The sequence below is a fragment of the Bos taurus genome, chromosome 1, assembly GCF_002263795.3.
Source record: "Bos taurus isolate L1 Dominette 01449 registration number 42190680 breed Hereford chromosome 1, ARS-UCD2.0, whole genome shotgun sequence".
Lineage (NCBI taxonomy): Eukaryota > Metazoa > Chordata > Mammalia > Artiodactyla > Bovidae > Bos > Bos taurus.
In genome coordinates, this window is record NC_037328.1 from 116,975,222 (window position 1) to 116,999,685 (window position 24,464).

The 24,464-nt window shown below is 44.0% G+C and overlaps 1 protein-coding gene across 10 annotated transcripts in view; it reads right to left on the minus strand.

Annotated features, from left to right (window-relative positions):
• MED12L (mediator complex subunit 12L) overlaps window positions 1-24,464 on the minus strand; it is a 362,689-nt gene that overhangs the window by 320,355 nt on the left and 17,870 nt on the right. For all 10 annotated transcript variants that reach the window (XM_024990948.2, XM_005201810.5, XM_059885773.1 and 7 more), the window contains 2 exons: window positions 5,138-5,242; window positions 660-851 (listed from right to left, as the gene is read on the minus strand). In XM_024990948.2, coding sequence (XP_024846716.1) covers window positions 660-851; window positions 5,138-5,242 — 297 coding nt within the window. The remainder of the gene's footprint in view (window positions 1-659; window positions 852-5,137; window positions 5,243-24,464) is intronic.

Below are 24,464 nucleotides of genomic sequence, written 5' to 3' on the forward strand. Positions count from 1 at the left end.
GGAGGTTTCTGGCTCTCATCTAAATTTCAAAGGACGTTTTATATTATAGGGACTATCAGATTGTTGAATGTGTGCAGTATTTCCCATTTGAGGAAAATGATCAAAGGCAAAGATCCTAAAAGAAGCCTCCCTTCCCTCCCTCCACTTCCCCCTCCTCCAAAAAGCTGGGAACTATGAATAAAACTGCCCCATTTTGTTCTGAAACTTTTTCAAAGATGTTCTTCATGCACACACAGAATCACTATCTTTTATCTCACTTGTTCAGAAAGAGACTTAGGTTAAAAATTTGGATGGACGCTTTTCAAGACAAGGAAATAACATTAAAGTGAGGATTTCTATTCAATGCATTTTGGACACCATGGCCTAAGAAAACTGAGAATGTAACAAGAATAAATGAAGTCTCACTGCCCGTTCTTGATTTTAAAACCCTGTCTACTGCATCAACAGCTTCCTGTGTGGCATGTTCAGGTCTCCAGATGTCCCTGGCACCACATGCCGCCAAAACGAAGGGCCAACAGCCTATGAGCAGCACACACCTGCCACTGAAACTCTGAGTTGTGGAGAGAACTGGGGAACAGAAATATACACTTCAACATTATCCCAAATAGTTTCATTTCTTTAAGGCCACAAGGAAAACAACGCAAGAAATACTTAAATACCTTTTTTGCCAAAATAGCAAGTGGTTTATTTCCTGCTAAGTCAGAGAACCAGCTATGAATCGCACTCTGGGATCGAGCAGTAACCAGCCAATAATTATCTTTAGCATTAACTTGTGGTTTCTTCTTTCCGGTGTCCTGGAAAGTGTTAAGCTTTAGTTTCTCAGCTAATATGCTGCTAAAATAAGCTCCGATCTGTGGAAGGGAAAAAAAGAAAAGGTTTAAAGACAAAAAGCAAGAATGTTAGTAATGTACATATTAGTATTTTATTTGTATTAAGTGAAAATCTTCAAAGAGTCCATCAGAAAATAAAAGAGGAATTTGAGACCTTGAAGCCAAGAGATGTAATTTCCTTACACTAACATAACACAGAAGTTCCCAGAGCACCTTTGTTTCACTACTCACAAGCAGTTTGGGGGAAAAAAAGCACCTTTGAAAATCTCTGTAAGATAAAATTAATTACATACTGAATAAATTTCAAGAGAAGGGGTTCTGCTTTAATCTTCAGCTCTATGTCTTTTTCATAATACACACTCGTTTGGAGAGAACCTTTTTCCTGTGAGGTGTTGCGTACAACAGCAGAACCTAGTAATCTCACAGTAATCATTCTTTTCCTTGTTTTATCTTAATAGCATGTATTTTTGGAAAGGAAACTCTGTATTTACACTCAGTGCCTTTAAAAAAAAATTAGTCTAGAGAAATCTAATTTATTTAAATGGAAAATTACAAAAGGTTCAATTAAATTAAATATTCAACGTTTTTGATAGAGCTGCCAATTTCATGAGTACAGGCATTTCAAGAGAAAGCTAATGTTACCTGCTCTGAATGGAACAAAGTAGCAAAGGGAGCTTCTGTGAATGACTAGCATTTTCAAATTAACCATGCTTAAAGAGGACAAAGGAAAGAGACAGGGACGAGAGCGGAGGGGACTAATATCGAAAAACTCAATGAATCCACAGAAAACCTGTTGGAATTTCCAAGAATCCTATCACAGCATCACATTGTGTCCTCTGGAAATTCTTTAGTACCAGGATGTGGACAACAATTTCTAATGAATACCTTCAATAAGGTTAGCAGACAGCAGCAACCATGATTAAAACAAAATGCCTACCATGCTGCAGCAGGATAAGAATCACTGCCTTGGTTAATGCTCACAAGTCAATGAACCATTCGTCTATAGGCTGGAGCACAGCTGGAAACAATTAGCCGAGTCTATCTACCAGGATGAATAACTGGTACAACTTTTCTAATGTGAATTGGCATCTCCTGCTCCTTGAGATTGATATACAATGAAAAAGTTTGTTTTGCTAAGTTGATGTAACAGGGCAATAAAAATTACAGTAATTAGAAAAAAAAAAAGAAGTCTGAACTTTAATTTTCTTAAACAAATTCATAGTATGGTTTTATTTTTTAAGCCAAGTGTGCAGAATATCCAGAGAATAAATTAAATGCAAAAATTCAGCAAAAAACAGTTGTTTGAAAATAAGCAAGTTTCTCAAGCAGTATTTGGTGAGTCTTTGCACCAATGACACGAAACACCTACCTATGTAGATTGTTTTATATTTAAAAGATTCCTTATTTGCAATTATGTATGAGCAGTTTAATCAAAATAAAGGCATAAAACAATTTTAAACTAGTCTGAGAACTACCAAGAATATCCACAGTGATCTGAAGAGACTATTTAATTAAACCAAGCCAATCATTAAAGAGCTTTGCAAAAATTATGTTTTAAAAAAGTCTGGGCAATTTCTTGCAATTATACTCTTTTCTGTGTATTTAATAATAGCAATGGAACATAGGGACTGTATATATGTTTTACTTCCTAACAAACTTTATGAACAATAACTGTAAGCAAAGTCAAACTTCCCAAAAAACAAGCTCAGAGAAAATTCATGACAGAACTCAAAAATAAATAAATAAATACATCACCATACATTTAATTTTATTCTAGCAGCAATATATTCACATTATTCCAAAATCAAAGAAAAAAAGTTAAGAGCCTCATTCCCAGCTCCCAGTGCCTGCCTCCAAGTAACCACCTTGATAAGTTTGTCTTTCCAGTGTTTCATCATGTGTGAATACACACAAACACACACAAATGTATTTTTGTCTTATCTATACCTCATTATGTACACTGAGTAAATCTGAGAACCTTCCTTCCATATCTGCATATGGAGACCATCCTCGTTCATTTTCACAGACAAATAATAATGTACTGTGTGGATACCCACATTGTATCTAATCAAGTCCCTGTTGATGGACATTTAGAGTGTTCAAATTTTTGCTATTACAAATCACATTGAAGTGAACAGCCTTTCCTACTGAATATTTCAGTTGCCAGTTTAGCAAATTACATATCCTTGTGTATAAATGTATGCATATAAAGAGATCTGAAATAATACACAAATTTTTAACAATGTTTATCTCTGGTTAAAACAAAAGAAGAATAGAAATTCATCTGTATGCTTGATTTCTCTTTATCTGAATGCATGCTTTTTCAATTTAATGAGTAAAAGTACTTCAATATTTGAAAACAGAAATAACTCAGAGAGGACAAAAAACCAAACCTTAAAAGAATACAAACAAAAACAGATAAATCTATCTATATATCTAATTATTAACATAATTACACAGAAAAAAGACTTAGTTCAAGAAACATGTTTAACACAACACTGACTACATTTTCTTAATGAAAATGAACTTTAACTTAAAGTTAGTCTGAAGACAAAAAGTATGGTAAAGGAATTGTAGGCTTTACAAAATTAATATTGCTGTTGGAATGACACTGGTATAATTTATTCTGGAACTTTTTATGTATAACTGGACCCAGTGAGGACTTCCCTGGTGGCTAGATGGTAAAGTGTCTGCCTACAATGTGGGAGACCCAGGTTCAATCCCTGGGTCGGGAAGATGCTCTGGAGAAGGAAATGGCACCCCACTCCAGTATTCTTGCCTGGAAAATCCCATGGATGAAGGAGTATAGTGGGCTACAGTCCATGGGGTCGCAAAGAGTTGGGACACGACTGAGTGACTTCACTTTTTTTATGTATATTGTAAGATAGAGTAAATGAATAAACAAGTCGATACTGCTGGGATTCAGGGTTCTTGCTTTGAGAGAAAGGAGATATAGTGATGGAAAGGGGACAAGTAAGGGAAAAACTCTGTGGTACATGAGTTAGAATGGACAGATGGAAAGGAGGGAGGAAGGGAGGGAAGGAAGGAGGAAAGAAATCTAAATATATCTATCATCTCTGTCCATTGAAAGGCCCTAGACGTTGCAACCAGAGAAGGCAATGGCAGCCCACTGCAGTACTGTTGCCTGGAAAATCCCATGGATGGAGGAGCCTGGTAGGCTGCAGTCCATGGGGTCGTGAAGAGTCGGACACGACTGAGCGACTTCACTTTCACTTTTCACTTTCATGCACTGGAGAAGGAAATGGCAACCCACTCCAATGTTCTTGCCTGGAGAATCCCAGGGACAGGGGAGCCTGGTGGGCTGCCGTCTATGGGGTCACACAGAGTCGGACACGACTGAAGTGACTTAGCAGTAGCAGTAGTAGCAGCAGCAGACGTTGCAACACTAGTAGCCTTGAGCAACCCAGGTACCAAGATCTGGGCTGGGGCAGGAAAAGAACAAGATGGCCCTGGACAATGTTATTGTGTCACAAGTGAGGAAATGATGACACGAGAGAGATATGTCAAAAAGGCCCAAAAACTAGGTTAAAGTTGCCCCCACTGACCAAATGTGAGACAATGTGAGCATCAAAAAGAAAACTGAAAATAATACAATTGATTTTAAAAAGAGTTCAGGGGTTCAAAGTGAACCCCTTAAAATGCAGTGTCGTTTACAAAAGAATGCCAACTATTAAACATACAAGGAATAACAACTACAAAACCAGCATTTTTGCTTTTGCAAACATCAGCAAAATAAATCATGCAGCAGGAATCATTAATTGATGCTAAAAATCAGAGCATAAAATTTTATTGCCGAATAGTATATTCATATGGTCTCAAAGCAGCATCCTGTGGAGATTCCTATGAGGAAGAGATGACAACTTTTGCAAAGGAAAGAGACGGCAGACACCACGTTAAGTGATCAAACAGTATAACCAATAATCAGCAAACTAACACTGCACATCTGATACGCAGTGTAGTCTTCTTACCAAAAATATTCAACCTGAATCTTGTCATGAGGAAATAATCAACAAATCTAGACTATAGTACTAGACAATAAGAGAAACAACTGGACTCAGTGAGGGGACCTGGAGAGCAGTACTGCAGTGGATTAAAACAGGGTTCGGAGACACGCCAGCAGAAAGCAAAGCGTGACCCCTGATGGGAGCCCGGGGCAGGGCACCATAAAGGATACCTGGGGGAACTGTGAACGTGGATCATGGCTTAAATAACACAGATGTATCAACATGAGTTACCAAGGGTCTCACGTACATATTTCAGAAGTTTTAGGAAACAATGAGCATTACCTTTGATGGGTTAATCACAATATTTCTAGCTGAGCCATGTTCATCTCCAGTAAAGGCTGGCTGATTGTTGAAGCCTTGCTTTACATTCACTGCGGTAAGTTCATCCTGTTGGAGAAAAGGTACTGATTAGTCCCAACGATGTAAAAGCTCCAACTGAAGCCTTTTTTGGGCTCCAAAATCAATGCAGATGGTGACTGCAGCCATGAAATTAAAAGACGCTTACTGCTTGGAAGGAAAGTTATGACCAACCTAGACAGCATATTCAAAAGCAGAGACATTACTTTGCCGACAAAGGTCCGTCTAGTCAAGGCAATGGTTTTTCCTGTGGTCATGTATGGATGTGAGAGTTGGACTGTGAAGAAGGCTGAGCGCCAAAGAATTGATGCTTTTGAACTGTGGTGTTGGAGAAGACTCTTGAGAGTCCCTTGGACTGCAAGGAGATCCAACCAGTCCATTCTAGAGGAGATCAGCCCTGGGTGTTCTTTGGAAGGAATGATGCTGAAGCTGAAACTCCAGTACTTCGGCCACCTCATGCAAAGAGTTGGCTCATTGGAAAAGACTCTGATGCTGGGAGGAATTGGGGGCAGGAGGAGAAGGGGACAACAGAGGATGAGATGGCTGGATGGCATCACCAATTCAATGGACATGAGTGTGAGTGAACTCCAGGAGATGGTGATGGACAGGAAGGCCCGGCGTGCTACGATTCATGGGGTCTCAAAGAGTCGGACACGACTGAGCAACTGAACTGAACTGAAGCCAGTCTCCTGCAGCCTGAGGAATGACAAACTTCACGATACTCTGTAGAAGAGAGCTGCTGAACACTCACCAAGGAAAGCAGAAGTAGGGGTCTAAAAATCAATACATAAATGTGCAGAGAGAGACAAAGCAAAGGTGGCCAAATGTTAACAACTGCTGCCTGCAGATAAAAATTTTTCACTAACAAATTGGAGAAAGAAAAACAAAGCAACCCCTCTCCCATAAACATAAAATCATAGATTCTAAACTAGAACTGCTTCTAGAAAGCCCACAGTCTGACTCCCTATCCCTTGCCAGCCCCTATGCATATTTCTGTTCAATATTCCAGAAAACTGGCTCACTCAAGTACCCAACACCCCACAGTGAGTTCAAGACAGAAATGAAGGGTTCCTAGGCACGAGGCTTGTGCTAACCACACACCATCACAGTCCTGCAACTGAAGGAAAGTTAAGAGCTTGCCAAGTTCTTTCATTTATTTTGGTTCACTTTATCTTTACCAAATCTGAGGCGGATGTGAGTCTTCAAGTCCATTTTACAGATGAAAAAAGCGAGGCTAAGCTAGTACAGTAACCGGACAAAGCCAGCGCTGAAAGGCCATCTTTTCAATCCTAGACTAGGAAGAGAAATTTCCATGACACTGTGCACCAAGAGTACACATGCCACATGAAAATGTGGTCTAAAAATACACAGCCACAATTCTTACCCTTCTTAAAAAGATCTCCTACGAGATAGACATAGGAAAACTTTCCTTACCAAGGTCACAACATATCAAAAATAGCCCAAGGCATTAAAAAAAAAAAAAAACGACCTTCCCCTGCCCATATCACTTACCGAACTAAATCAGAGTTCCCAGAGTTCCCGATACAGACGCGAAAGAATAAAAGAGAAAAGATGGAGTAAATGAAGCTACCTTTTGCTCCTCTCACTTCAGGCCAAGAAATAATCTCGGTGCCAGCTGGGTTAATGGTAGCCACAGCCCAAGAATGAGAATATACACTTAATTCTTCCCAAATAATTGTTCCATGTGTAAAATTAAAACAAACAACAACAAAACTGATCAAATCACTGTTATGATTAGGCAGGAAGCCTTAGGTCAAAATCATTAGTGACAGACAGCTCCTGCAAGGTCACCTCGGGTGAGAACTGGGGTCTCCTGGAGTCCTGCCATGTCACCTGACTTAACTGCGTGAGCTCCGCCTAATACCTCGGCCAGCCCCAGTTTTAGTGGGCTTTCAGAAGACCCCACCAGAGGAAACTGAGCTCTCAGGTAATCAAGTCTCCTTCCAGCACAAAGGTCGCTGGAATCGGGATCTGCACAGAAAATGAATTGCACGTTCATATCAGAAGACATCTTAAACTGCTCCTGAATTTCCAAATTAATTATTTGGAAATCTAGGGCAAAACTACATATGCAAATTTTAAGTCAGAAAAGCGTCTGTCAACTGAAATAAAGCAAGCATGCTGACGGGATTTCTACAGTCTCGGAGTCTAAGGAAGAAGGGGGACATATCGGGTCATGAGGAGAACAGGACAAGGAAACTGAATTCTTATCTTTGCTTTACCATCAGAGTAACACAAGAAACACTAATTGAGTAATAGCATATGTTTTCACGAAAGATACATCCTGGCTTAATTACAAGGAAGTGTGTGAGGCTTTCAGGACCAACTAGCTCCATTTAGCACCACTTTGCTTTCTATTCTAAACTAACTCCGACTCAATGGACATGAATCTGAGCAAACTCCGGGAGATGATGAAGGACAGGGAAGCCAGGCTGCTGCAGCCCATGGGACTGCAAAGAGACTGAACAATAGCAAAGCCCTGCTCAGCTAGCTTGTTGTGACTGACTGCTAACCACTGGCCTGGGCAGCCATGTCTGTCTGTCTGTCTCTCACACACATAATCCCCAGAAGGAAGAACATGGAACCATGGTAACACGTCTGTCAGCCACAGATTTTCCTCAAACTCAGATCCATACAGGTACTGCTGGGAAACATGAGTGCTGAGAATTTTCCAATCCCGCATTCAGAATGTCACAAAAATGCATCCAGAATCCGGCCACTCCTCACCACCACCGAGGCCTCCCCCAGGGTCAGGGGCACCATCATCTCAGGCTTGAATGCTGCAGTGGTTCCTAACTGGCCTCCTGGTTTCAACTCTTGTTTCCTGAAGGCCACATTCAACACAGCAGCCACGGGGAGCTTTGCAAAACTTGAGATGATGACCCTCCTCAAAATCTGTGATAACTCCGCACCTCAGAATGGGAGAAGAGGCCCCATGAGGTGCTACAAGCCCCTGACACCTCTCAGACTTAATCCCTGATCACCCTCTCCTTGCACACTCCTCTCCAGCCACACATCTACCCACCCTCCCACCCCCAGCCAGCTCCTCAAGCCTTCCATTGGACCTTCTCCTGCCTCCAGGCCTTGCGCTGTTTATTCTTCCTGGGTCTTCTCCCTCCCTCTTCTCCCTGTCTCTTTCCCCTGGTTTGCACATGGCCAACTCCCTGACCACCTTAAGTCATGTTCTCAATGAGAAATGTGATAACTCTATTTGAAATTGGAACTGCTCACCCCATTCCCTTCACCCTAGCAGTCCTAATCTCCCAACAGTCCATAGCACTTACCACCTAAAATCCCTGTCCTGTCTGTCACCCCCGCCAGCAGGTAAGATCTGCGAGGACAGGGGTCTTCATGTTGTTCATAAATAATCATGCCAAAGAATCAAAGAATCATGCCAAGCACGCAGAGCAGTGGCTGGCACAGAGCACACAAAGGCACTCAATACAGATTTGCTGAAAGAATAAATAAGTGTATGATAACCTGTTTTGAACAATTAATATAAGCATACTGTGACTCACTACCCCATGAACTTGGGGGTACCTAATTCTGTTTGGATTTATGACTAGAATCACTTCACCTCCCAGAGCAGTGGTTCTCCCCATCAAGCCCAAGGCACTATCCTAAAGGCAAGTAGTTTTAAATGCCCCTTTCCCCCAAGTCTGAAATGAAATTCATAGACAATAACTTTTTTTTTAATCAATGAAATTTTTTTAACGAAAGTAGGTTATAACAACATAGGTACTTGAAAAGAAAACCGAGGCGTGTGCCACTGGGCCACCACCACCCAAGAAGTGTGGCCTGTGGGCAGCTGTGCTGGCCCGACCTGGGCCCTCCCTCAACTAACTCCACAGATTCTCCGGGCAGTTCATTTGGAGCACCGGGCCTTAGGAGACGTGAAGTGTTAGTAAGTGTTTGTTCCTATACCCAGAATCCCCCTAATGCAGCCACCACAAAACGCAGACTGACACAGGTGGACCGCATTGCCATCTCAAATTATCAGGAACAGCATGGCGTATACTTTCTGAAATGGAGAAAACACCTGATAAAAGTTTCAAACTAACAAAATAAACTCTTCTCCCGATATATTAAAAATGCAATAGTTATATTCCTCCAAGATTCGGTATATACTGAGTGTATAGATCCCCTCGAGGAGGAAATGGCAACCCACTCCAGTATTCTTGCCTGGAGAATCCCTTAGAGCAGCCTGGCGGGCTACAGTCCACAGGGTTGCAAAGAGTCGGACACGACTGAAGCGACTATGCACGCATGCACGCATGCACGCAAGGGGAATGTGTATTATAATCAAGCAAAAAAAGGTCATATGTAGATTCCCACCTGGGAAAGCGACTTTGAAGGTTTGCTGGTAATCTGAGAGTCCAGTGCGGTAAAGGACAATTCTTCATTGAGCCCAACTGTCCACACTGAGGACACCCGGCCCCACCCACTAAATGGCAATGACCCTGCATCACAGCAGCTGCCAACACCTGCCTCCAGAGTGCCACAACGCCCTGGCTGAAAACCAGAGTGTACTGAGAGGGACTGCTTTTAGCTTTTAAAGCCCTGCCTCTGAAAAGAGGAATCCAGATTTCAGAAACACGGAGTTTCACACAGGCCCCGCTCCTGCTACACCACCACAAGATTGACAACTGGACGTCCAACTCCAGCCACTGCAGCCCCCCGTGGCCCCCAGCTGTGTTACAAGTGAAGGCCGTGTGGACCCCAGGGTAAGGATGACTGAATTGGAAACGCACACAAGAGGGAAGGGAGAGCCCAGGCTCTGCCTTCGTACTGTCTGAATTTGAACCTCTAACTCCAGTTAAGAGTGGCTCAATCCAGTGCTCTGTGAAAACCTAAAGGGGTGTGTGGGGTGGGAGGTGGAAAGAGATTCCAGAGTGAGAGGACGCATGTATACCTACAGCTGCTTCATGCTGATGTATGGCAGAAACGAACACAAAACTGTAAAGCAATTATCCTCCAATTAAAAATAAATTTTAATTTTAAAAAATATATATAAACCTGAAAAACAAAAGTGACTCAAAGCAAGCTTCGGAACTGTTTCTGGCCTCAGTTTTCTTCAATTGTGAAACAGGGCTAGTATGGTTTCCACTACTATTACCTCCATATCCCAGCTGAGGAAATAAGAAAGATCATATCGTGGTTTAGAACGTGAAAGAATCCATGTTCCCAACCACTGTGAATGGCCAGCAATTAGTATTACTGCTGTTTTTGTGTCCCATTTCTGCTTCAAGGAAGTGATAACCTGACGCTCCAGTTGAGCTCTAAGGAATGCAAAAGGTTTTGCTTCAGAAATTAAAAGGACCCTGACCTTGAGCAGTGAATGGTTCTCAAACTTTTGCAAGCATCAGAATCCTGATGGGTTTATTAAAGAACAGCCACTGCCTGGGCCCCTCCTTGAGACTCTCCAATTCAGGAGGTGGGGGAGGCGAGGGGTGGCGGGTTGCGGAGGGAGGCGGTGCCCAAGAATCTGAATTTCTCATAGCTTCCTAGATCAGTCATGCGGATCCAGGGACCACACTTTGAGAACCATTGATGTAAATATTTGGAGTTCACAGCTTTCTAGAAAACCAGGGCCCCTGTGTCTGGCAACAGGGCTGCACTCAACCACCGGGAAGAACCTGGGTGCTCCCTCTTAGTTCAGGAACAGGAGATCCCTGGTCCGAATTCTCTGCCACACACCCATCCTACTGCAAAAGCACACACACAAAGCTACACACACACACACACACACACACACACACACACACACACACACACACTCACTCACTCACCCAGGAAGAAAACCAATCAAGAAGGTTTCTCTTTCACTCCTTTAACTTCTCCTAGACCCACGAATAAAAACACCAGAGCTGCAGAGTACTCAGCTGTATCAGGAAGCACACAGAGGTAAAAGAGAAGCCTGGTGGGCACTTCTGTTTAAGTTTAGTCACACAAAGCTTTATGTCAGCTTCCTAGAGAAACTAAGGGAAATGGGTAAAAACCACAATGTCACAACCAGAACATGCTCCATGATGCTTTTTCTCCTAAAGTTTCTGAAGAGTGAGAGTTGACGGCAGGAATCCAAGCAACCAGTTCAGAGTAAGATTCGAATTCCAGAGTGTTTACTATTGTTGTTTGTACAGCGTTTCTCAAACTCCAGTAACGCAGCAACACACCCCCTTTAAAGGAAAAACATTCTCTCTGACCCCAGGATGCGTGAAGAACCCAATTTGGGAAAATGAGGTAGGACCTGGATACTTAATGGCCTTAGGGCAGCACTGAGAGATTCAGAACAAGATGTAACATGTGTTATATGAACTCAAACTACAAACTTTTATGACACTTTGCTCTGAAGATGTTTGCCAAATCTAATCAAGTAAAAATAGAAGGGAGAGTGTCCAGATTTTAAAACAGCATGCCTCTAAAATCCCCAAGCCAAGGGACACAAATAGCTTCCTCTTGCACTAGCCTTGACCCTCTTCAAAGATTTCTCTAAATAAAAGAGGATAACTGCCAAAGTCCTTACCACGGTCCTTACAGAGACTGAAACTTGTTTTACTGCACCTAGGCAACAATTCTCAAAAAAAAAAAAAAAAGCAGAACCACCAGCTACTGCTTTGCCTATCTGCAAAGCTGAGACAACTGAAGACCCCAGCACTTGAGGACACACCCAACCACTAATCAGAGTCTTAGCGGCAAACCATTTTCAGTAAAAGAACTCTTGCTGCTGTTGTTCAGTAGCTAAGTTGTGAATGACTCTCTCTGCAACCCCATGGACTGCAGCACACCAGACTCCTCTGTCCTCCACTATCTCCCAAAGTTTGCTCAAATCCACGTCCATTGAATCAGTGATGCTACCTAACCATCTCATCCTCTGTCGCCTCCGTCCCCTTTTGCCTTCAATCTTTCCCAGCATCAGGGTCTTTTCCAATGAGCCAGCTCTACTGGAGGTTAAATTTTCCCACTATACAATGTGGAGGATAAAAAACAAAGTGCCAACCATGAACTCTGAGTTTTAAATGTTTTTATCATGAACTGTGGTGCTGCAGAAGATTCTTGAGTGTCCCTTGGATAGCAAGGAGATCAAATCAGTCAATCCTAAAGGAAACCAACCCTGAACATTCATTGGAAGGACTGATGTTGAAGCTAAAACTCCAATATTTTGGCCACCTGATGTGAAGAACTGATTCATTGGAAAAGATCCTGATGCTGGGAAAGATTGAGGGCAGAAGGAGAAGGGGACAACAGAGGATGAGATGGTTGGATGGCATCACCGACTCAACGGACATGAGTTTGAGCAAATTCCAGGAGACAGTGAAGGACAGGGAAGCCTGCCGTGCTGGAGTCCATGGGGTCGCAAAGGGTCAGACATGACTGAGCAACTGAACAGCAGCAGCAGCAGAGGCAAAACACTGCACACACATGCGTGAGCCCTAATACCCACCCTGCCAGGAGACAACACTAGCTGAGAACACGCACTCACAGTCCAGCCTGGTGGCCCAGAGCAGGGGTGCATCAGGCCAGGCTGCAGAGGGCTTCAACAGAAACCATCTTTAAAACAGGAGTGGTCCAAAGTTAACCTCAACATGGAGAAAGGAAGACTCATCCACCTCATCACTGACTTCAGCTAAAATGATAAGCCTTCAATAGGCTGAAATTCAAGTTCTGCTTGCTTGGAAATTTGTATTTCATTTTTATCATAAAGTGGATATTAATTTTTGCTTTAAAAATGAGTAAGATGGGATGGGAGGTGGGAGGGAGGTTCAAGAGGGAGGGGATATACAGTATACCTGTGGCTGATTTCATGTTGATACATGGCAGAAACCAACACAATACTGAAGAGCAATTATCCTACAATTAAAAATAAATTTTCTAAAATGAGAGGCAGAGGTTTTCAAGAATGTCACATTTTTATATGTGTACATAGAAAGAATGTATAATCAACATCTAACACCATAAAAATAAATTTTATCTAAATTTAAAAATAAATAAAATGTTAAGGCTTAAAAAAATTTTAGGGAGACAAGTACCCAGACACAAACAGAAACAAAAGCCTAGAAACAGGCCCATGTTCACACAGAAGGCCAGCATTCACTGTGCAGTTTTGTATTTGACACTGATAAAAAAAATCAGACCTTCAGTACTTTGGGTGAAGTACTAAGGCACCCATAAATCTTGGGCATTTATCTTGAACTTCAGAGAATGATGGTATTTTTTGGATCACTTTCAGAGCAATCTTTTAATTTCAGAAAGTGTTTCATCAGGAAAATGAGTATATTTTGAGTCTAGTTTGGAAATTGGCTAAGTTCTTTCTCAGTCAAAGAGGGGGAAAGTCAGTTTAGCACACTTTTCAATGACCATCATAAAAGCAGATAATAAATGTACACACACAGGTGTGCACAGATGTGCACACACGGTTAAACTCCTCCAGACTTCTCATCCACAGCACAGAACATGTGCAGAGACGTGCGACTGCCTCCATCACCTACTCGCATCTAACAAACTAACTCAATGACTGTCAACGAAATGCCGCCACAGATGACAATGCCGCAGAAGCAGAAAAATGTGCCTCTGTGCACTAGTCAGACAGGCTATGCTTAGCCAGGGTCTTACTTCAAACAAACAAAATTTTTTAAAACGGCTTTACGGGACTTCTCTGGAGTGGTCCAGTGGCTGAGGCTCTACGCTCCCAGTGTGGGGGCCTGGGTTTGATCCCTGCCCGGGAACTAGAGCCCATATGCTACAACTAAAGATCCACTAAAGATCTGCAACTACAGATGCCAAATAAATTTTTTTTTAAATACCTTTTTGATTATTTTCCCTAGCTTTGTCCGCCTCTCTCCCAGAAGAGCATTCTCTGTCTGCAGGTCCCATTTGAAAAGTAAGGCTATGAAAATATCCATCACAGCCCAGGTTAACAGTCTTCAGGCAACACTTTCTGTTGTTAGCAGATACAGATGACCCAAGAGATGAGGGAAAAGTCTTTCTCTCCTCACACCTCAACATTAGCCAGTTCGAAGCACACTTCTACCAAAACACATCTCACATCTAGTCCTTCCTTTACAAGAACACAGCCATCTCTCTAACTGCGGCCACTGGCACAGCAGGCCAGGCCGCTGCTCTCATGCCGCATACCTCCCATCCGCACCCAGGTCCAGACCTTGCCTGAGCTCAGCCTGCCCAATGGCCCCGGATGAATCCTTCTGAAACAGGCTGCCTTTTCTGCACTCCCCTTTTTCAATAGCCTCAGAGGCTTTCCTTTTCCTCCCCCCCTCAGAAGACGCTAACGAATGGAAGCATCTGGCACCACCTTCTATGGATCCTCAATAACATCTGTGGGCCTTCTCTGCACCTAACTCCAGCCAGGACTCACACACACAACCCGCTAGCATGGGCATTAGACACCTGGAACAATCGAGCTCCGCTCCCCAGCCTCGCTCCCATTCTGAGTGTTGAATCACAGAGGTCTGAGTTTGAATGCAGAGCCCTTACCTATCACAGAGAACAAGATAAACTGACCTCTCTGCACCTCGGTCGCCTCAATCAAAGTAAGATAAGAATAACTCACAGGGCTGAGATTACATAAGATAAAATGCAGAGTTTAGCACAGTGCCTGGCCACATATTGAGTGCTCTGTAAAATGGTGGTTACTGGTATTAAAAAAAAAATAATTCATAGCGCTTTTTCTTCATATTTTAACTTTCCTGGAATCTACTTGACTATTATATTCCTTGCCACACACATTGTCTTTCCACCTCTAAGCCTTGCCTAATGCCATTCCTATCCCCTGGAGTATATTATGCAATCTTTTGCCTTCTTCGAACCACAACCCATGGCTGCCCTGCATTTAATCACTAAAGTATACAGTAGTGTGCTCAGTACTGGGGATTCCATAGTGAGCAAACTGCAACTGTGATAAAGGCCCCAAGGAGAAGCACCACCTGCTCAGAGCACACTTGATAGGGGCTTACCCTAATCTGAAACGTCAGAAAAAAATTCCCTGAAGAAATCACCTTTGCATTTCGCCTCAGAATGCAAAAGAGGCGTTAACCAAGTTAAGAGTAAGACTCATACAACAGCAAGGCTGACATTCTGCGGGAAGTGATACAATATTAACTCTACAAAGACCCTGAAGAGCTAAGAGATGTATACTGTAATTCCTAGAGCAATTGCTATAAAATAAAATGTGAAGCGGTAAGCTAAAATGTTGATGGGTGAATTTAAATTATTTTTCAACAGAGTTTAATAATCCTGAAGTAAAATGGCAAATAAACCCAACCATATCAATAATTACATTAAATGCTAATGAAATGTTAACAGGCTATGATTCCAATTAAAAGGCAGGGATTGTCAGGATGGATAAGGAAACAAAACCCTGCCAGATGCTGCACCTTAAGCACATTAAGACAGATAAGGTGACAGTAAACACATGGGCAAAGATGAGCAACATGCAAACGATGAACAGAAGAGGGCTGGAGTGGCTACATCAACACTGGACAAAGTAAACTTCAAGACAGAAAGCATCATCAAAGATAAAAAGGCACATATCGTAATGAGAAAAGGGTGAATTCATCAGGAAGACATAACAACAATCACCAGCACTGTGTGCCCATCAAGAGCAGAGGCAAGAGAAGCCTGGGTGAGGTCTGCGGGCCTAGGAAAGTGACATAAAGAATGGCGTCCTGGCAAGGGCAACAGGGACCCAGGTGTGAAGTGAGACTGAGCAGCGGGCGGGGACAGAACACGCAGGGTCTTGTGGGCCCAGTGAGGGACTTCTCCCTTTACCAGAAGAGTAAGGGCTTTTTACCCACATGTGCCCTGTGTGCTTAGTCCCTCAGTCGTGTCCAACTCTTTGTGACCCTATGGACTCTCGCCCGCCAGGCTCCTCTGTCCATGGGGAGTCTCCAGGCAAGAATACTGGAGTGGGTTGCCATGCCCTCCTCTTTACCCACATACCTACAGTCAATTAATCTTCGACAGATGAGAAAGTATACAATGGGGAAAAGACAGTCTCTTCAGCAAGTGGCACTGGGAAAGTCAAAAAGCCACATATAAATCAATGAAGTCAGAACACAGCCTCACACCATACACAAAAATAAACTCACAATGGCATAAAGGCTTCAACATTAAAATATGACACCATAAAACTCCTACAAGAGATCACAGGCAGAATATTCACTAACATAAATCGAATCAACATTCTCTTAGGTCAGTCTTGGGCAACAGAAGTAAAAACAAACAAATGGGATCTAAATCAAACTCACGAGCTTTTACACAGCAAAAGAAACTGTAAACAAAAGGAAAAGACAACTTTAGAAGGGGAGAAAACACTTGCAAACAATGCAAAAGACAAGCGCCTCACTTTCAAAATATACAAACAGCTAATACAACTCAAAAAACACCCAATCAAAAAATTGGGCAGAAGACCTAAATACACATTTCTCCAAAGAAGACGTAGATGGTCAACAGACACACAAAACGAGGCTCATCAGTACTAAATATTAGAGAATTCAAAACTACAATGAGGTACATCTCACAGTGGTCAGAATGGCCCTCATTAAAAAGTCCACAAATATATGCTGGAGCGGATGTGAAGAAAAGGCAACCCTTCTACACTGTTGGCGGGAGTGTAAGTGGGTGCGGCCACTATGGAGAAGGATATTGCCATTCTTCTAACTAAAAACAGCTTCCATATGATCCAGCAATCCCACCCCAGGACATATATTCAGACAAAACTGTAATTCAAAAAGATACATGCAACTAACACAACACTGTTAATCAACCATCTTCCGATATAAAATAAATCTTTTAAAAAATATACACTCATCCCTATGTTCATAGCAGCACTGTTCACAAGAAACAAGACATGGAAGCAACCTAACGTCCAATGACAGAGGAATGGATAAAGAAGATACGGTACGTATATACAAAGGACTATCACTCACCCATAAAAAAGAATGAAATAATGCCATCTGCAGCAACATGGATGAACCTAGAGATTATCATACTAAGTGAAGGAAGTCTGAAAGACGTTACCATGTGATATCATTTATGTGTGGAATCTAAAATATGACAAATGAACTTATATATGAAACAGAGAACAGATCTGTGGCTGCTAAGGGGGACAGGGGCAGGGGAAGGGATGGATTGGGAGTTGGGATTAGCAAATGCAAACAATTACCTGTAGAATGGATAAAAACAAGGTCTTAGTGTATAGCACAGGGAACAATATTCAATATCCTTTGATAAACAACAATGAAATAGAATGTATGTCTATATATATAATATGCATAACTGAATCATGTTGCTGTACAGCAGAAATTCACACAACATTGTAAATCAACTAACTATACTTGAATAACGGAGAAGGCAATGGCCCCCCACTCCAGTACTCTTGCCTGGAAAATCCCATGGATGAAGGAGCCTGGTAGGCTGCAGTCCATGGAGTTGCTAAGAGTCAGACATGACTGAGCGACTTCACTTTCACTTTTCACTTTCATGCATTGGAGAAGGAAATGGCAACCCACTCCAGTGTTCTTGCCTGGAGAATCCCAGGGGGAGCCTGGTGGGCTGCCGTCTATGGGGTCACACAGAGTCGGAGACGACTGAAGTGACTTAGCAGCAGCAGCATACTTGAATAAATTTTTTAAAAAATAGAGTAAAGGATTTTATGCAGTGGGGTGACATCATCCAAACAAAATAAATGCACAGTGCAGACACAGATTAGAGTTTGTCAGACCAAATAGGAGGCCTGGGGGCAAGGCGACTGGGACCAGTTAGAGGCTCCCTTAAGAGCCAAGACATGAGACGATGGGAGCTAGGACTAAGATGGCAGTAACAGCGATGGAAAGAAGGGGAAGATCTTTATGGGGCTACTCAACAGGCCTTTTGGGGACATGGAAGATGGAATGACAAAGAGTGAGGCTATCTATCAAGGATGTCTCCTGGATTTCTGGGATAGCAAGAGAACTTAAGACATAATACAGCAATAACAGGGGTTTTTTGGAGGAAGAGGAGCAGATCACAAGTTCAGTTTTAAATGGAACCTTGAGGTATCAGGCCAAACAAAATGTTTCTTATAGTTGCTGAGAAGTCTAGAGTGCAGAGAGGTCCTGGCTGGAGTCATCAAGTTGTGAGTTGTCTTCATTAGGTAGTAACTGAAGCCTGGGGGTAGCCAAGATCATCCAAAGAGAGGGTGAGTGAGAAGAGACAATGGCCTAGAACAGACCCCAGGGAACACCCAGTTTGATTTCATGGCCAGGTAAAGAAGGGAAAGCCTTCAAAGGAGCCTGAGATGCTGTGGCCAGAGAAGAGAGCAGGAAAGCAGGAGTGCTTTAGCTCAAAGCTGAGGGAAGGGACCTCCCTGATGGTCCAGTGGTCAGGAATCTGCCTGCCAGTGCGGGGGACATGGTTTGATCCCTGGTCCAGGATGAGTCCACATGCCATGGGGCAACTAAACCCGTGTGCCACAACTACTGAAGCCTGAGCCTAGAGCCCATACTCCACCCGAGAAGCCACCACAATGAGAAAGCACCACAATGAAGAAGCACCAGAATGAAGAAAAGTCCTCACAACTAGAGAACGCTCACGCAGCAAAGGAGACCCAGCACAGCTAAAACAAACAAAGTTTAAAAAAAAAAAAGCTGAGGGAAGACACTGCTTCACCAGGGGAGGGAACAACAGGCACAATGTGGCTGCTGGGGCCCAGAGGGAGGGTTCTCTGGAAAATGAGGGCAGAAGCCCAACAAAAAGGAGCAGAGGAAGAAGCGGGAGGTGAAGACGACACTGAACACACAGGATGCTTTGTGGAAGGTTTGGAGAAAGAGGTGGAGAGAAACGGGAAGGTGGGGTGATGGAGTAGGGGGGATGACGATGAGGGAAGCATGTGCACGTCTGGATGACACAGAGAGAATGCAGTGGAGGGAGAAATTAAGATAACAGGAGATAAGCGAGGTGGTGGATAGGGGGAAGTTGTTGAGAAAACAGGAGGGGACCCAGAAGGAAAGGTCCAGTACCAGACCAACCGGGGACGAGTGCAGGAGGGGTTAGAGACAGGCCCTGCAGGCTCTGAACTGTGTACCCTGAAAAGACAGGTCAAAGTCCTAACCCCCATACCTGTGACCTATTTGGAAATAGGGTCTGTGCAGATAAAAGCAAGTTAAAGTCATGCTGAATTAGGGTCCGAATTCAACAGCACGTGGCCAGTGTCCTCACAAAAGACACAGAAGGAAGATTGAGGGAGGCAGAGATTGGAATTACGCTGCCACAAACCATGGAAAACTTGGGGCTTCCAGAAGCTGGGGGCTTTCCAGGTGGCACAGTGATAAAGAATCTACCTGACAATGCAGGAGACACAAGAGACATGGGTTCAATCATTGGGCCAGGAAGATCCCCTGGAAGAGGAAATGACAACCCACAATCCAGTATTCTTGCCTGGAGAATCCCATGGGCAGAGGAGTCTGGTGGGCTACAGTCCAGGGGGTCTCAAACAGCTAGACATGACTGAGTGACTGAGCACACACACAAGCACCAGAAGCTGGAAGAGAAAAGGAAAGGCCCTCCTCAGAGGTGTGGACCTCCCTCCAGGGCTTCGAGAGAACAAATTCCCGTTGTTTTAAGCCATCCAATTTAGGGCAGTATTCTGTTTCGGCAGCCCTAGGAAACTAAAATGTACATGCAGGGGAGGGGCGAGGGGAGAAGAGAAGCTCTGCTCTATTCTTCATGGCAAGACCACCTTCTGAAATTGCCATTTGGCAGCACCAAGAGTCTACAAGGCAGAGTCTCAATGGCTGAGAAAAGTAGTATCACCTGGCTCTGTGTAAGGGGACATCGCAGCCCCCCAGCATCCCAGCAACAGGGACTGATTCCTGTTGGATCTCTTCTGATTGACTTGATAGCTGTTTGAGAAGTTTAGAGGAAAAGGTGTGTGGGGGGTGGGGGCAGGGGAGGGAGCAAGAAGGGTATGTGTTCTGTTTCCCCAGCTCAGCCAAAATGTTTGTGCGAGAGGGCACTACGACCAGCCTCCTGAACAGAGAGCCAAGGAAGGGGCAGGACTGACTCGGGGCGGGGAGGCAGGAGTCCCCTGAAAGTCAACCTAGCATCTTCCCCACCCCTACCCACGTCTCTGACACCTGGGCCACATTTGCATCAAGGCCACATCTGAAACTCAACTTTTTACACATCCACCCTCGTCTACCCAGCTATTAATATTCACCCCTACCCAAAACTCCAACTGCAGGCCATCAATCACTAACGGTGGGAACCCAGATGAACCCCAGAGGATGTGAGCTCAACACAAAGAAGGCAGTCCGGTCTTCACACCAGTACTGAGCAGCAGGCAAAAGAGAAGAGAAAATCATGACCACAATAATACTCTTCCCTGGCCTTTTACCAGAATATTCACACCCATCTTCCTCAGAGTCAAATGGTTCAGGCAGGATGAGTGCCCATTTACAGGCTGAGAAACAGACTGATGAGTGACGTGCTTAAGTGGCCATGTGACAATCAGGCCCCCAACAGGCCCAATGGGCTCTCCAAGACCGTGAGATCTTAGAGCAGACTGGTACGATTTCAATCAAGCTCTACTAGAATCCTAGCTCCCTTCTTGTCTGTGAAATGGAGATACCTCCATACACCTCACATGCCTATTGTAAAGGAAATGAGAAAAAACATATGTGAGGCACTCGACATGGTCATTGATACATACTAGGCACTTTTAAGAAGGCTGATGGGAGTTCCCTTATCATCCAGAAGTTAGGATTCGGCGCTTTCACTGCCGTGGCCTGGGTTCAAACCCTGATTGGGGACGGTGTGGCCAGAACATATACATATATAGGCTCATCACAGTCATTGCCATTATGGTTTTTGACCAACCAGCACATCGAGGGACTCAGTAACTTTCCAATGAAGCAAATGGAAACATCCACCAAGGATGATGTGCTGAGACTCTTGGGGACCCGACTCCCCACAAAAACCTCCCTCACCCTTACCCATGAGACAGGCAGGGCCTCCCCCTCCAATAGAAGTGAGAGAGACTCTGATTCAAATTACATCCAAATATACTTGGCATTTATTCCACTCTAAGGAACTATAGCCTATTAATTCATATTCAAATCACCTTCAAATGCATGTCACCCTCGGATATCAAACACCTGGATGTGGCTCTCAGGAAAACTACCAAAGAAAAAAATACTTTCAGACTTGCAGAATGTGGGAAAGGGCACTTAAGGTATCGGTAGTTGATCCTGCCAAGAACTGTACATAAGGCAGCCTCAGAAGACAGCTTCCTCTTTGGAGACTCCACAGGTCAGCTAAGTCACCGTCCCACACGACCCACGCAATGCAATCGCATTTTAATGTAGACTCCTCCTGCAAATCATATTTTTCACTTAGTACTAAATCTGCCTCCCACTGGGCTAGGTGATCCGAAGGCAGAAAAAACTAATCCAAGCCATGGTTTCTGACTATGAAGTTAACTGTCCAGTGCACTGACTCACTGTGCCCCCATCCTGGCTCATTCTACCCCACGCCTAAGTGCATCCCTGACCCCACACTGGGTGCATACCAGTAGGAAGGTGTCGGTGACTGCCACCAAATGAACTGCAAATTCACAAAAAGGGAAACTCGGGGTGACAGAGATGAAAAGCATGCAGGAAAAATCAAGTGAAACTGCAGGATGCCCTTCTTCCTGCCTGGGAGAGAGGACAGAGGTTGGGAATGTCTCTCTCTTCTTTAACCCATTATTTAATTAATGTACCATATTCAACGGGCTTTCCTGGTTGTTCATCTGGTAAAGAATCCACCTGCAATGTAAGAGACCTCGGTTTGATCCCTGGGTTGGGAAGATTCCCTAGAGAAGGGAAAGGCTACCCACTCCAGTGTTCTGGCCTGGAGAATTCCATGCACTGTATAATCCTGCTGCTGCTACTGCTAAGTCACTTCAGTAGTGTCCGACTCTGTGTGATCCCACAGACGGCAGCCCACCAGGCTCCCCAGTCCCTGGGATTCTCCAGGCAAGAACACTGGAGTGGGTTGCCATTTCCTTCTCCAATGCATGAAAGTGAAAAGTGAAAGGGAAGTCGCTCAGTCGTGTCCGACTCTTAGCGACCCCATGGACTGCAGCCTACCAAGCTCCTCCATCCATGGGATTTTCCAGGCAAAGTACTCGAGTGGGGTGCCATTGCCTTCTCCGCTGTATAGTCCATGGGGTCTCAAAGAGTCAGATTCAACTGAGCAACTTTCACTTTTCTTTCACCATGTTCGACAATTAAAAAAAAAAAATCACTGGATTTACAAAATTCTAAAAATATTAAGAGACACTAAAATGATGTGAGAATTATTTAGATTTTCTGATGATTTCAGAAGTACTTGAGGTCTCTGCTAAGTTTCAAAAACATCACTGTGACTGTCATTCAAATATTACTTCAAATTATGGTTATTTAGACTTCACAACTCGGAGAAGGCAATGGCACCCCACTCCAGTACTCTTGCCTGAAAAATCCCATGGATGGAGGAGCCTGGTGGGCTACAGTCCATGGGGTCGCCAAGAGTCAGACACAACTGAGCAACTTCACTTTCACTTTTCACTTTCATGCATTGGAGAAGGAAATGGCAACCCACTCCAGTGTTTTTGCCTGGAGAATCCCAGGGATGGGGGAGCCTGGTGGGCTGCCGTCTATGGGCTCACACAGAGTCAGACACGACTGAAGCAACTTAGCAGCAGCAGACTTCATAACTATTTGATTTTTATTTTCTATTTTTAAAGATTTTTTTTTAAATGTGGACTACTTTTTTTAATTGGGGGATAACTGCTCTACAATGACGAGTTAGCTGGGAATGTCTCTTTTTTGTTGTTAGTAGGGGTGGTGATGCTGTTCATTTGTGTACTCGAAAACAGAGGCTAAACCTAGAATTTTGAGCCAAGAAAGCCAATGTCCTCGAGTCCACCTCTGAAAGTGCAGCCTGAAAGTCAGCCTCTGTTAACACCTCTCAGCCTCCACCCTTTTTATTTCCGGGAGGCTTGCTCACTCCCACCTCTTCCACGGAGCTAAGCCAACCCTCCAAGCAATTCGGGATGTTTACCACCATCAAAGCAGCCTGCGGGGGGTTGAATAACAGGTACTGAAGGTGAGGTTTAAAGCAGGGACAAGTGGTATAAACCAAAGCCCTCAGGTCATCAGACCTTCAGGTAAACCAGTTCATGCCACAGGGTGAGGGAGGTGGGTAGGAAGGGGAATCCAATATTCATTCCAATCCAGCAATCAGGTAATTCTCTAAAGACTGAGCACAAACATGTGTCCACCCAGAGATCCTCAAGCAACAGGATCAACTACCATCCCAGCCGAACAGTGTCCAAGGAATCGATGCATTTTCCACACTCCTCTCTCCTTCGTTTCCTTTGACCAATTTGTCACCAATTATTCTTCTCTAGTCCTGTTTAAAGCCCTCATCAGTCTTTTTACTTCATGCTTTGGTTACTACAGCCGCTTCCCTCGCAGCCTCCCCGACTCCACTCTCTCCCGGTCCGGATTTATTAAGCATGAGCTAGTGAGATAAATCTGACAGCAGGGCCTGGTGAGCTCATCACCGCCCCCCACAGCAGCCGGCCAGGACTCCAGGACTCCAAGCCTGATCTCAGAGGCTCGTCCTCCCCCCATGGCACCTCACTCACCCTACCTGCAGCTCTTTCTTAGGAAAGATAGGGTGCAACCTGTCCCCACTCACTCGCATCCTGACCCTCACGCCTACACCCTCCAGTGAGACCTCCAAGTATTCCAACCCTCTCTTTCCTGAACTCATGCAGCATTTTTAGCCTCCCTATATATAGAGCAGGATGGTTTACAGCACAGTCTCAGACGTCCAATTTCAACTCCATCAAGATGCAGCCAATGGACCCTGGGAAAGTAAAGTTGACCCCTGTGATCCCTCCCCTGTGCCTCAGTTTCTTCACTTGTAAAAAGGAGATAATAGTATCCACCCAAGAGGTGTTTGTGAGGCTGGCATAAAACCAAACATGTAAAGCCTTCAGAATAACCAACACAATCAACATGGGCTCTCCTGATGGAATATGCCACTTTATACACGGTGAAGTCAAAGTGTCAGTCACTCACTCAGACTCTTTGCAACCCCATGGACTGGCCCACCAGGCACCTCTGTCTATGGAATTCTCCAGGCAAGAACACTGGAGTGGGTTGCCCTTTTCTTCTCCAGGGGATCTTCCCGACCCAGGAATCGA